Raw genomic sequence first — 14,212 nt, 5'->3', positions numbered from 1 at the left:
AAAAAGCGAAAGGAGGGAAATGAGAGCCAGGACACAATTTCCAGACTGTTCAGGGCACGGTCAGAGCAGAACATGATACCAAGGAGTTAGTTGGTGCTCAGTGCAGACTGGGAAGTTCTGTTATCAAATGCTCCATCTTACAAGTGTTTTCTAAGTCACATTCTGGCCTCTCAGAGGTCTCTCAGACATGGCTCATAAAATGACAGTTTCAACAGGTCAGTCTAGATACATCTAGTGAGATTATAATAATGAGAGTTCCTTTTGAAAGACATTTTTTTATGCAGTTGCTTCAGTTTCACCAACCAAAAGTACCTCCAGGTAGAAATCTTACACAGGTCAGTTCAGCAAAGCAGAAAATACATAAGTGAAGGAGCAGGTGTCCACTCCAGAGTCATCCTCTTGAGTTGCCGTTCAGCCAGTCAGAATTGCTCATCTTGCCCAGACCGAGTTCCAGCCTGCTGTCCTCATCCAAGTGTGTTCAGGTTACACATTACTAAGCAGAGACTGCAGTACCCAAGGAAAAGCCATGTAACCTGGAGCTGGTGGGGACTTCAGAGGGACCTTGCTGCTTATCCCTCACTTTTGCCTTTATCAACACGTCGTCCATCACTCTGCATGGAATGGGATTTCCATACTTAGCCAGCAGTACATGTCCAGGGATTAGATTTACCTGATGAATTTGATTCATTTGAAATAGGAAATCTTTTTCACTTAGCGTTGCCCATAACAATCCGTAGTCACCACTGCTTCCAGAAAAGTAATTGGTACAGTCTATTCACAGATTTAGGTTTTTGTCCACTGCCAAACAATAATTCTCTAATATGTTGTGCATCATAAGTAAGTTTGAAAGATGGAATGAATTCACATGTTTTGAGGCTCTCTAACATTGGGAGGGAGATGCCCTTGTCCTGGCCCTGCTCTGCTTGCTCTAGCCTACAAATGGGAAAGGGTTGGTAATCTGAAGAGCAACTGACTCCAGAGAGGTGATGTTTTCAGAGCTAGCATGAATGATGGGCATGTAGGGTAGACTGATCTCTACTGAGAAAGTCAACACAAGCCATGCATGATGACCACCTCTATTAAAACACTTGCACTGAGGGAGGAGTGCCTGCCTGTTCAGAGGGGTGGGTTGCTGGTACAGGTATCTTGAGAGGTTTCTGGTTTCTTTTTTAAGAAGTAAATTGAACTGAAGTACCTTAAAAATTCAAAGGTTGAAGAGAACAGAGGAAAGAAATTAGTAACATACATAGGTCTAGAAATGTTTTAAAGTCAATTGAACAAAATGTCATTTATTTTCCCAAATGTATTCTTAATAGAAGAAGCAGGTAAAATACTATTAACCATGGAATTTGGATTTAATTACCTCCCTTTTTTGGATAAAATTAGTATGGTTTTATTTTTCTCTTTCTTCTTTGCAAACAGTTAAGGCTGTTGTCTTAGAAACATGTACTACAGATAGATTCACTTGATAGCCTTATGTGGACTTCAGTGTTTGAAATCTCAATCAGCTCATTCACAAAGCAGCTTTGGGGATCTTCATCTTCTGGGCCAAGATAATAGAATAGGCCTAGCTTAAAGATGGGATGTTCTTCCGGTGTTTGGGTGTGCAAAAGGAACAGTGCGTTTAATGGTGCATGTTACTAGCTTTCTGCAAAGCAACAAGTATAAATCAGACACCTGAGATGCTTTGTTGTATTTGCAATGTCTCATGCCTTCATTTTTACACTTCTCTTTCTTCTAGGGAGAGCATTGAGAAAAGACACTCCAGCCATCCTTCGCCAGCACCTATCCATCCAGTAAACTCCCTCGGACATAATCGCAGCTCAAACGAGCAGATCAGGAGCCATCTGAATCCCGAGGTTCGAGAGAAAGAGAAACCCAAAGAACGAGAGAGGGATCACTCCGAATCTCGGAAGGAAATTAATGTTGAAGAGCACAAGGTGAAGGACAACTATATTTCGGAGAAAGAAGGCCTGAGCCATGAAAGCCGAGTGGTGGAAGAGTCTAAGCAAATGCCCAGGGTTCCTTCACCCTATGCTAGGCCCCCCGTTGTGGAAAGTACCAGGCCTAACAGTACCTCAAACCGTGAGGCTGAGAGGAAGAGCGAGCCAGCATACGATAATCCGAAGAAAAGCAACGAAGTCAAAGTGAAGGAGGAGAGAAAGGAAGACCATGATGTTCAACCTGAGGGACCTCAGACTCATAGATCATCTGATCAGCCACCACCTATATCTACATCCAACGTCCATCCAAGTCCTTTAGTGTCTATGCCCATGACTGTAGGTGTAGCTGGTATACATCACATGAACAGCATCAGTGGCCTGGATAGGACTCGCATGATGACCCCTTTTATGGGAATTAGCCCGATTCCTGGTGGAGAGCGTTTCCCCTATCCTTCTTTCCACTGGGATCCAATGAGAGATCCTTTAAGAGATCCATACAGAGAGCTAGATATTCATCGGAGAGACCCCCTGGGCAGAGACTTTTTGCTAAGAAATGACCCCCTTCATCGTCTTTCTACGCCAAGATTATATGAAGCAGATAGGTCATTCAGGGATCGGGAACCTCACGACTACAATCACCACCACCATCACCACCACCCTCTCTCTGTTGACCCTCGACGTGAGCATGAAAGGGGCAACCACCTGGATGAGAGGGAGCGGTTGCACATGCTCAGAGAGGACTATGAACATGCACGCCTGCACTCAGTTCACCCTGCCGCCTTGGATGGGCACCTGCCTCACCCAAGCCTGATCACGCCAGGACTGCCTAGCATGCACTACCCCAGAGTCAGTCCTCCGACGGGACACCAAAATGGCATCCTCAACAAAACTCCCCCCACAGCAGCTCTCAGTGCCCCTCCACCTCTTATTTCTACTCTGGGACCTCGGCCTGGGTCTCCCAGAAGGACTACTCCTCTGTCAACAGAGATGAGAGAGAGGCCTCCTTCTCACAACCTCAAGGACATTGAGGCTCGATAAAGAGAGTAAGACTAAATAAAAACCAGAGAAAGAGGGACAGAAAGTTGTAAATGAACATAATATAAAGACCTTCTTACTAGTCATTGATACAGACTGGAGATGTGACCCACTGTACAATATGTATAGACCTGAGTGCAAAGATTTTGAAATGGTTTTTTTGTATATTCTATGTTGAAATTTTCCAGATCTTTTAGCCAAGTTCATGTTCCTTGTGTCTCCTCCTCTATTTTATTTCTAGTTTAAAAATTTCAGAGTTTGAACTGAAGAACAAGACATTAATCTGAATGATTTGACTAGCAACAAGCCACCACCAATGTCAACCATACAAAGCTCTTTCAGACCAGAAGTGAAGACAATTGTAGATATTTATGTAAAAAGATTGCTTCATGGGTTAATGGTTCATATATGCAAAAAGGGTAAGATGAAAGCTTTACTTTGTACAAATGTAAATAGATAAAATTAAGTAACATAATACATTAATACTTCTTAAACTGTGCTATTTGCAAACTTAATATTGATCAACACAGTCTGCTTATGCTGTGTTACATATATTGTTATAGACAGCTAAACCCCTTCAACTATGCAATGAATTTTAAGGCTTTTCACAAAAGCCTTTATAACTCAAAGGAGCCTTTTCAACACACAACATAATTAAAGTCATATTTTCCCTGAACAAGCTCATCTATAATAGAAACCTCTTTCTCTTGCTTGTTTGGATGAAGAAACAGCCCATTACAAGTGTCATTTTCTGTCTGAACCCCTGCACCAAGAGGCTGATGTTACTGTAGCTCATGTACTCCTTAGAACACGTCAGGGTTAGCGGTGTGTAACCTCTGGTACTGTAGTTGTACAGGTTGGGTTTCAGTCACATGAATCTGAGTTAAATAATCAAATACTGGGTATTTTCCAGAACTTTGTCACTTCACATGTCAAATTTATTTTGGAAGAACATCTGCTTATAGCCATTCATGTCTGGGTTTATTGCCAGTGTGGTATTTTTGTCTGTACACACACTGGTTTGGGTTTTTTTAAGTGATTTTTAGCTACATTGAAACAAATCCTACAAGAAAGGTAATACTTTTCTACATAATGGATATGTTTTCACAGTGGATCAGTAGTTGAATTAATGAACTCTTATGCAGATTTCATAATGCAATTTCTTGTACATCAGTTGGTAATAAAGTCTGTGCATAGCTAACAGGCCAGCCTTGTTGTTCCCCAATCACAGAAGACATGAAATAACATGCAGAACATGGTCCTTTGGAAGGATATGCATCGGTCTTCTGAAACCTGTCTTTTCATAACACAGTTTTTTATAACGCGTTCAGTTTCTTGTCTAAATATTTGGAGAGAATATGACTTTATCAGAGAGAATTCACTATCTTGTCTACTGGACTGTAAAATATATGTATGAAATAAAATTAGTTCCATTGGTCTTCTAGTGTATGAAAGTGCTATCTGAAGTTGTTACCCTGTTTTGGCAAAAAAGAAAAAGGAAAAAAAAAATAAAAAAGTTACCTACAGACAGTTGTTTCTAATGCTCAGAGATCTATTTTAGTAGTCAACTGAAGGTTTAGTTGTGAGCTTCAGATTTTGTGAACTCCAGATGTTGTGCAGTGGTTCTTTTCTTTCTTTCTTTTTTTTTTTTTTTGGTTGGTTTTGGTTTCTTTCTTTTTTTTTAAGAACAAAAGGAAAACGAAAAAAAAAACCCAACCCTGAAGAATATGTACACTGGAACCGTAGTGGTAGCTTTCAGTATTGTAAAGAGATTGTTATATACGAACCTTTTTGCTGTTTATCCTGTATGTAATAAAGTCCTTTCTAGATCCTATGTGAAAAGCAAAGTGAAGCGGCTCTCAATCTTCAGCATGTTTCCTCATCAGCGAAGACTTGTGTAATGTAAATTGTGCCATGTTATTAAAAAATGTGAACTAAACTGCTAGGTGCTTCTTTGTGTGGAGTACCCCATCAGTGCTATGGGGAAGAAAGACCTTTTCCCACAAGTGGGGTTTTGTTCAGAATTAAAAATGTAAAGGAAAAGGCAAGCTTTTCTAAGGCATCTTATTAAAATTATTCTAGAAATGAGGAAAAAAGGAAATCAGATCCTTGGCCTGACAAGATTCTTTTAAATGTAGTTAACTCCCTTCTTACATCAGCTTTGAGTTAAGTGACCACTTGGTCTTTCAGGAGAGTCCCATGCTTAAGCATGTGGCTCTGTGTCAAGCCCTTTTGTCAATCTGTGCAGTTCCACACAAGCCAATGGCTTTTTACCAGTTTTCATCTGCTAATGATATGACTATCAATTACTATGATATCAATTACAATTTATACCGATGTATGTCCAGTTTCCTCCACTTAGTTCTTGATAATTCAGCTTTCATTGTATCCTGGTGGGTTTGTTTTTTTTTTGGGGGGGGGGAAGCTCCTCATACATGATTTCCGGGACATTTCTTTTAGTTCAGGTTTTTACAAGCTTGTGCACACTTCAAACCTTTATCCAGAGTTGCTTTGGCCGAGGTAACCTGTGACACTGCAGTTTGCTTCCTTGAGCAAGTCTTAGGCAATCTTTCTTCTCCCTCAATATCTGTCAGTTGTTTTGGTAAGCAATTAAATGTATGCAGCTGTATATTCAAGTTTGGGTTTGTTTCTCTCTTCAGCCCTGGAGCATTTCTGGCTGTATTCTGCTCTTATGTAAATCTGATGAAAGCAAAATTTGTCTGAATTTCAGGCATGTTACTAAAAAAAAAAATAGCTTTATGTCTTTCATAAAATCCAATTTTGTGTAACCTGTGCAGAATTGTCAAAAATGTGCAAAAAGATCCTTTTTTTTTTTTTTTTTCCTATGAGGAACCTGTATCTCAGTCTTCTGGATGCACATCATTAAAAACCTTCCAAGTTTCTGAAGGAACCAGTGGCTGTTGAAGGATGAAACTATTGGAACATGCTTGCATAGATACAGTGTGAGGGGCCCCATGAGAGCGGGTGTAATGAAAGCATCATCTTCCAGGCTCATCTCTGAGCATGGCAATAGGAGTCCTAATGGCTTGGCAGTGTCTTCAGGGGGAAGAAATGTGGTCTCTGATTGTACAGACCATGATCCTTGTCCTCTCATGCTGAGCATAGTCATGCTCATAGGTCTGAATTCCCAGTCAAGCCAACGAACCCACACTCCCAGAGTTTCAGAGAGCATGGAGGCATTTCACCCCCTTTGAATTCAATACAGTTCAAGTGGCTATATGCCTTTGAAGCTTCTGGTGTCAGGTCTTCTTGCACAAGTGGTGATGCTCAGAGGAGTATGCCTCAAAGGTATAGCAAGGGATGAAACAGGATTTTTAATGCTTCAAAACTTTTTCAGATGCATCTGTTGCTTTCCAAAAGTTTGATACAGGGGTATTACCTTGCAGGTATCAACGATTTTTTTTTTTTTGCAGGGTTTTCCATTCAAGACATTTGTGTTAAATCTCTTTTAGAATCCCTAGTATTAAAGGAAGCTTGTTTAAAGGCAATGCCAAATACCACCTTTAGGAATGAAATGAATCATGAAGGCTATTATTCTGTAAGGTGTGAGAGATTTGTATCATAGAAAACCCCAAGGTACTGTGCTTACAGACCTAGGACCTTTGCTTTATGCTTTAAAGCTCTCAGCTTCCCACATTCTGACTAATTTCCTACTTAGCAGCTTCCTACAGCCAGTTGAGATGCCGAAGCAGCATAGGGGAAGTGATCCTTTGAAAGCAGTCACATCTGTTCCCTGATAGTCATGCTTTGCCCCTTCTTTTTAAACTTTCTAAATGTTTTTTTTTTCTTCTTACTAAATACTGCATTTTAACCTGGTTTTCTGCTTATTTACACTTCACTGATACTCTCTTACTTTTTTTGCTAGTGGTCATGTTCTCTTTCATGACTTATAATGAAAGCCACAAGCAGCAAAAAACTCTGCAGACAAATCTTTTCTGAGAGCATAGACACTGTATATTTTTGTTCCTTTTTACCTTTGCTTGTATGAGCTCATGAAAATTCATGGTTATTGCTGGACTGTAAGACAGGCAAATGGAGGTTGGGGAGGATTTTACTAAGAAGTATTTTCATTTGTTGTGGCTGTGCCTCATTAAGCAAATATTTAGGATGAATCTTGATAATGTGAACTCTAGCTACTGCTTCACATGTGCAGGTGACCTCTGCTGAAAGCCACCTGGGGCACTGGAACAAGGTAACAGACCATGGGTTATATTCCATTTTCAGGGAAGCTACTTGGCTTACTGCTTTTGTTTCTGGCAAGAAAGAAGAGCAAGCTGTGGTATCTTTGGAGGCATACTCATCCATAGCTTCGGAAGGTGATTTGGAGCAGGATTCTAACCTAAATGGTCTGAATTGCCATTTGAAGGTGACTCTTCTTTAATTCCAGATGGAGACTAGCCTTTAACTTAGCTGGTTCAGACAAGTACATGCAAATGAGTAGTGGGAGTACCTCCTCCCTTTTAATTTTGCAGTCTCATCAGGTTTTCCTTCCTTTGCACTGTAAAGTTCCAATCTCAGCCATCCTTTATTTGAACCTCTTTGGGACACAGTCTGTCTTACTACATGATTGCACCGTGCTTGGTACCCTGACTGGGGCAAGTGAGAATTTCCCAGTGCTGCTATAATACAAAAAGAAACCCCTGGTAGTACTAGAGACAGGAGTGAAAATTGAAGGCCTCAGTGAATTAGCCATGGTAACCACCATAAAGGACTTCAAGTTTTTGCTAGCCAAGAAGAAAAAAAGCTACAGGTAAAGGCAAACTGTTCTCCCTGTGCCCTGTCTCCGTCTGCAGGGTCTTAGACTGCTTGTGACCATGGACAAGGTGGCAGTTCCCAGCTGGCAACACCCCCAAGTGCTTATCATGGAGATGGCAGTTTCCAGCATGGTCCCATCCTGCCGGTTGCGTGGTTGGGAATACACACACCTTTCTTTTTCCACAGATAACCTTGCAACTAAAATCATTTTAGCACTAAAATTTTTCCTGGTCATAAGGAATATCCTCCTCATTTATGCACTGCTTGCATATAGAAACACATGTATTGATACACCTCAAAATGTACACTCAATGTCAGGGGCAGTATCACAGGGGCGAAGCCCTGTACAGCAAAGAGCAGTGTTTGACATCATGATGGCACTTTGCAATCTCACACAGCTTGTTTGGTGTTTTCTGCTGAGGCCTTTCCTGTAGACTGCAATCATTGTACTTGCTGTTTGGTAATACAGGCTTCACTGTATCATTATCCCCATTTCATAAATGAGAAAAGCCCAACTGGGAACAAAACTCAGAGTCACCAGTGTAATAGCAACCACCTACTGCTTGAGTCATCCCAGGAGTCACCCAAGGGAATGAGGTTACTGCCTTAGTCACCAGGAGAACAAAAACCCTGAATCAGGTAAACTGCAGAGTCAGTGGTGGAAAGAGATGAGCAGTGTCTGGGTTGCTGTTTTGTGTTGAGAAATCTTTTTTAAACCTAACCTATGTTAACAGCTTCCTGGGGTCCTAGATTTGCTAAAATTGATAATTCAAACACCTCAAATACTGACCCAAATTGACAAGGTCTGGTCATTCTGGTTATTGAGGGCTGATAGGCTGTATTCCGTCACCCAGTGTGGCTTGTTTAATCGTTACTGCTTCTCACTATTGAAACTCACAGTGTAGCACTGTCGTGGCTTAAAACCAGTCAGGCAGCTTGTTCACTCAATCTCCCCCTTCTTGCCCTCCCCCTACTCCCAGAGGAACGGAGAGCAGAATTGGAAAGAATGCAACTCCCACAGGTTGAGATAAGAGCAGTCCAGTAACTAAGGTATAACACAAACCACTACTGCCATCACCAATAATAATAATGATGAAGGAAATAACAAGGGAAGAGAATACAACACCTCAGCACCAGCCAACCGATAACTCTCCCCCCCAGCCTGACCAAGGACCAACCAATACCTCATCCAGCCCCGCAGTCCCCTAGCCCTTCCGGTAACTCTCAGTTACATCCTGGGCATGACGTGCTGTGGTATGGAATACCTCTTTGGTCAGTTTGGGTCAGGTGTCCTGTCTCTGCTTCCTCCTGGCTTTCCCTCCTCCCTGGCAGAGCATGAGGCTCAGAAAGTCCTTGGTCAGACTAAAACATCAGTGTTATCAGCTCTGGTCCCAGGCCAAAAGTCAAAACAGCGCTGAACCAGCTACTAAGAAGGAGAAAAATGACTGCTACTGCTGAACCCACAACAAGCACTTGGGTTGCATTTGGGATACATTTCTCTACTGCAAAAGTTGCATTTAGTCCTAGAAACTTAACCATCCATCCACAATACAATCATATTTGTTTCAACACAAGAAAATAAGTGAGAACTTAATGAATTCATTAAGTAGAGACTTTACGTATCAAATACAAGATATTACTGTATGTTGATGAGGTGCACCTTGTGCTTTGCATTTTCAAAGGTCTTAACTGGTTTCTGTTGAATCAATGATGGATTTGGGGAGGGGGTGTAGATTATTTTTTCTTTTCTTTTAAAGACAACTAAAAATGCAAGTATAAACTTGTGGAATTTTCAATAGCCTGCATTTTAGAAGGGCCTCAGTGTATCTGGGGCAAGCAAGATGCATTTGGAGAGCATTTGTTGAAAAAACAAACCAAACTCTAAACCAATCACCATCTACTTGCCCTTCTAAAGGAAACTTTTGCCTCAGTTAATACTGGGATGGTCAAGAAGAGCTGGATTTATTTTAGCCTGTTAGAAAAGGCTGTCGTTCTTCAGAGATACCACAAGAGGGTAGTTAAAGAGAGACTGAAATGTGTGTAGGATGTCGAGATGGCAGTGCTGTTTTGTGCAAGGTGAATAGAGCTGTAAATTATTTTTATCTGTGAGGAGCTCTCCTGTTCCCCTGCATAACTGACAGAAATCTCAACGGTGCTGTGGCACACAGAGATCAGGTTTGTCTAAGGACTGACCTTGCTTTATCACATTTAATATGAGGGACTAGAAGTGGTCCATACCCAGAGCATTCAGCAAGATAAAGGCAATCATCTTGTGGAGAGTTAGGTTTAAATTGCATGGTGCTACAGTCTAGCAACAAACCACATTGCTTATGTTAAGGGAATAAAAGATGCATCTCTATAGCAAAATAGTACATATGATATGAGTTAGTATTTGTCAGCTCAGCAAACCCTCAGCCTTTAGTGAGGATATTCCTCTGTTTTTTTCCATTACCTGGCTTTTGAAAAGATTACCCAAGGACTAAGCAAGAGAATTGCTTCACTTGAGGATGGGGAAAAAAACTAATGCCAGATTTTCTAAGGACATAAATTAAAATGGTTTATATACAATCATCAGAGCTGTCTGCTTCATGCCAGCAGAAAACTTGGCCCTGTTTTTAGCTTTTCTACCCTAGTCACCTCTGCCATGTCAGCAGAGAGCTAACACAGCCCTGCTGCTATGAAAGCTCCTGCCTCAAGGGACATTCCCTTGAGCAGGGCCTGAGGAGCAGGCAGCAGAGCATGGCCCCACATGGCCCTGGTGCTTTTTGTCCAGGCTGAGGCACAAAGTGGGCTTGACAGAGCCTTCATCTCCTTTCCCACAAAAGGAAGGGCCATGCCCCAAACCGACCTGCCCCCAGACAGCACCTGGAATTTGGGCTGTCCCCATGGGCACCAGTTCCCTCAGGAAGGGTGGCAGCCCTGCAGCACCCTGCTCCCATGGCCGCTGTGGTCTGAGCCCCTGGGCTAGCTGGTCTGACTGAGGAAGACTCCTTTGAACAGAGCGGTCCTACCTCACCACAGCTGATATCCGCGCACTCCTCTGCTCTCCTGGGATCCACAACAGCATTCTTCATGAAGCCGAGCAGCGAGGTGGATCAGCAGCCGTGAGGTGGAACACGGTGTTGAGGCAATGGTGGCTCGCACCCACATGCTCAGAGGAGGACAGGGCACCCCAGCCAGCTGTGCCACCCCACGCTGGGCTCCCTTCAGCAGCACCAGGGCTGGGGAGCTGCAGAGACAGAGCCTCCCAGGGCCAATGGCCCTGACGAACACGTACCATCCACCTTGCAGTATTACCATTGTGCTTTGTCGTCAGCGGAGTCATGCTATGATAGTTGTTACGGTTTTGAATGACTCATTTTCCACTTAACTGTATTATTGTGGCTGACAGAGCATCTGGAGCTCTGCAGCTCTAAATACCACTGAATATTACAGCAATATACTAATCTGTTGCTTTGAAGGATCTATTTAACAAAATACAGTTGCAGCAGGCAGGTGTGTCTGTGCCTGGTCCGGCTCACTGCTCCTCAGGCATCTGTCTGGTGATACCACAACACAGTGCACTGCATGGGGCAGAAACACCTCCAGCTGGTGACATGCTTGCAGAAACTGATTAATCGTCTTCATCTTGCCTGAAGTTGGTATATTTTGATGAGAAAATGAGAGATTCTTGTCAGCTGCACATGAGAGACCCTGTGCTTGTGCTGAGGTGGCCAGGCCCATGAGGTGCTGGTGCCTCAGGGAATTACATGGGCCTGCTCTGGCCAGTCAGTTCCGAGTGGAAGGACCCCTCTGGACTCCTTTTATTATTATTTTACTATACTTTCCTTCAGTTTGAGGCCTTTAGTCCCTGCAGGCACAGCCTGGCAGCGAGCTGCAGAGGGCAGTGTGGGAGAGAGAAACCACAGCCAACATGGCGGCGGCGCGGGCGGCGTGCACGGACACTAGAGGGAGTTGGCGCCTTAGCCTGTCGGGCTCGTATGGCACCTTAAACATGTAGTTTTGGGGGCTTTTTGCCTGTTTGAGGTGTTTTTTTAACCCTCGGGCAGACTCTGCCTGCCGGGAGCTCTTGAGCCGGGACGCTTCTGATTGTACACCTGCAAGGTGTTAGGATGAGTCTAGGTCGGGAGTTACTCTGATGAAGGCATTTTGAGAAACACAGCGAGCTGAGGAACGCAGCAAGTTGAAGTAAAGGCTGGCGAAAAAATGCTGTCATGTCGCCTGAGGTGATGGAAAGATGAAGTAAGAAAAGGAGCAGGTATAAGAGAGTAGGCTTTCGCAGTGTATTCATTTCCTTGTCATCAAAAGAGGCAGTAAGTGCCTCTGTATTCCTGGCAGCACCTCTGAGCCCTGCCCCTCGTGTGCAGGGCCTGGCGCCCTCAGCTTTGGAAGGACAAAGGAGCAATACTTGGGTGAGTTTTTTCTTCACTAAGCTTGAGTTTCATAGACAAGTGAAAGTGGGAAAAGTTGTTTTCAAATCCCATCCAGCTGAGGCAGCATGCGGGCCCGGGCAGCCGGCAGGACAATGGTGCCAGACAACCTGTCTGCAGCAGTCACTCCCCTTCTTTACCAGCGTGGGCTGTATCCTCCACCTTGGGTGTAAGAAGCAGGAGCTCCAAAAGGATTTTTGAATTGGAAACTGTGTGTTTCCCAGCACTGTATACATTTAGGGTGATAGCAGGACTCATGAGCTCTGGTAATGTGGGGATGCAGCCAGACTATGAAAAATTAGAGGTAAAGTTTGTTCTCACTCCAGTTGTGTGGAGGTAAATCAAGTGCGTGTTTTCCTGTAGGCTGTTTCTTCAGATGATTGCATGTATTAAAATTGGATTTCAAACACAGGACTAGAGGGGGCCTACAAGAAATATGGAGAGGGACACACAGAGACCGGACAAGGGGTGATGGCTTTAACCTGCCAGAGGGGAGACTGAGATGAGCTCTTAGGCAGAAGCTCTTCCCTGTGAGGGTGCTGAGGCGCTGGCACAGGGTGCCCAGAGAAGCTGTGGCTGCCCCATCCCTGGCAGTGTTCAAGGCCAGGTTGGACACAGGGGCTTGGAGCAAGCTGCTCTAGTGGAAGGTGTCCCTGCCCGTGGCAGGGGTTGGAACTGGATGAGCTTTAAGGTCCCTTCCAACCCAAACCAGTCTGGGATTCTATGATTCTAGCCTGCTGGAGAGTCTTAAGGAAGTCATACAGAGAATCGGTGCCTTTATTCATCCCGTAAAAAGCTTTTAGGTCTATTATTGGAAACTCAATATAAGAGGTTTCATCATGATGTTTCTTGTTGGGTCTGTCTCTGCAATCCCCCTCCATCCCCCTGCCCAGTTTTATTTTCTAATACCCATCAGGAATGCAGCAAGTCTGTTCTGGCAGATTATTTAGTTTTATCTTTAGGTTGTCTTGAATTTGGAGGAATTGCAGTCAAAGTGGACACTGGATTTTAAGAATTGTTCTGTAATAACTGCAGTAGCTTTCTATCACTGCTATTTCTAAACTCCATTAACTTTTCTCCTATCTCTGCAGCTTTGATTTAGTAAACTTGGCTCTGAATGGCACCAAGACTGCTTGATGAAACAGGAAACAATCTATTTCCAGTAAATCTAGCATAGAGTAGTTGGATCTCTGTCTAGTTGATCGTTTACATGAGTAAATTCTGCCATCTAGATTACTGTGGGATCAAACTGGACCTGATTTTTGTGCATGTGCGTTTGACAACTTTAGTTCTGCCCAAATGTGCAGGACTGAATTTGCCTGTCACTGAAGGGTAAATCATGAAAGTCCTAGACTTTCACTTCCAAAATACTCTGCATGCAGATGCCTGCAGCATTTTGGTGTGTGAGCTGAGTGCTTTGTTTTAGCAAAGGGAATCCAACTGAAAAATACGAAGACAGCTCTGCAACACTACACTTGGTGATTCATGCTTTTGAATTTAATTTTAAACACATCCTATGAGTAAACTTGCAGTGAAAGAGTCTCATATTGCACTCTTAACTCATCAAGACAGGAAAAAGACTCTTGAAATTACCTGTACTGGGGGGGACAAAAGGCAAAATGTGATGGTTAAGTGTAAAATTGTAGGATTTTCTTTTATCTAGAATACTAGATTTGAGTTTTGGCTTTTATGCAGGAAGATTGGTTTGCTGTTACCTTTTCTCCTGTCTTCAGGAAGTTCTGATGAATGGCTTATGTATTGGCAAATATGGAGTTAGTAGCCTGTAAAAATATCTGATGATTGTAAAAACACTAGGAGAGGATCTTTTATGAGAGTATTTATGCTTTGAGGAAGGGACAGAAGATTGTATAATGAGTTCAACGGGAGGCCTAAAAGGAGATGAAATGGGAATGATTTGTACATAATAGAACACTTAGTTCCAAGGTAAAATTTTTTTATGCGAAATTCTGAACCTGCTAGTGGTGCAAAGACAGAGGCTGATGATACTTGTGAATCCTTTCTTCCTGT

The 14,212-nt window shown here is 43.0% G+C and overlaps 1 protein-coding gene across 9 annotated transcripts in view; it reads left to right on the top strand.

The window, feature by feature from the left end:
• Window positions 1-4,917, top strand: part of AUTS2 (activator of transcription and developmental regulator AUTS2) — a 733,524-nt gene extending 728,607 nt beyond the window's left edge. For all 9 annotated transcript variants that reach the window (XM_061470335.1, XM_061470338.1, XM_061470337.1 and 6 more), the window contains one exon: window positions 1,742-4,917. In XM_061470335.1, coding sequence (XP_061326319.1) covers window positions 1,742-2,981 — 1,240 coding nt within the window. In that variant the 3' untranslated portion in view covers window positions 2,982-4,917. The remainder of the gene's footprint in view (window positions 1-1,741) is intronic.
• Window positions 4,918-14,212: the final 9,295 nt, after the last annotated feature.

The sequence above is a fragment of the Pezoporus flaviventris genome, unplaced genomic scaffold, assembly GCF_033815535.1.
Source record: "Pezoporus flaviventris isolate CSIRO_AGI_PZ_B2104156 unplaced genomic scaffold, CSIRO_AGI_Pfla_v1 ptg000063l, whole genome shotgun sequence".
NCBI classification, from domain to species: Eukaryota; Metazoa; Chordata; class Aves; order Psittaciformes; family Psittacidae; genus Pezoporus; species Pezoporus flaviventris.
The sequence above is the reverse complement of the archived record's forward strand: the minus strand, read 5'-3'. Positions and strand labels throughout refer to the sequence as shown.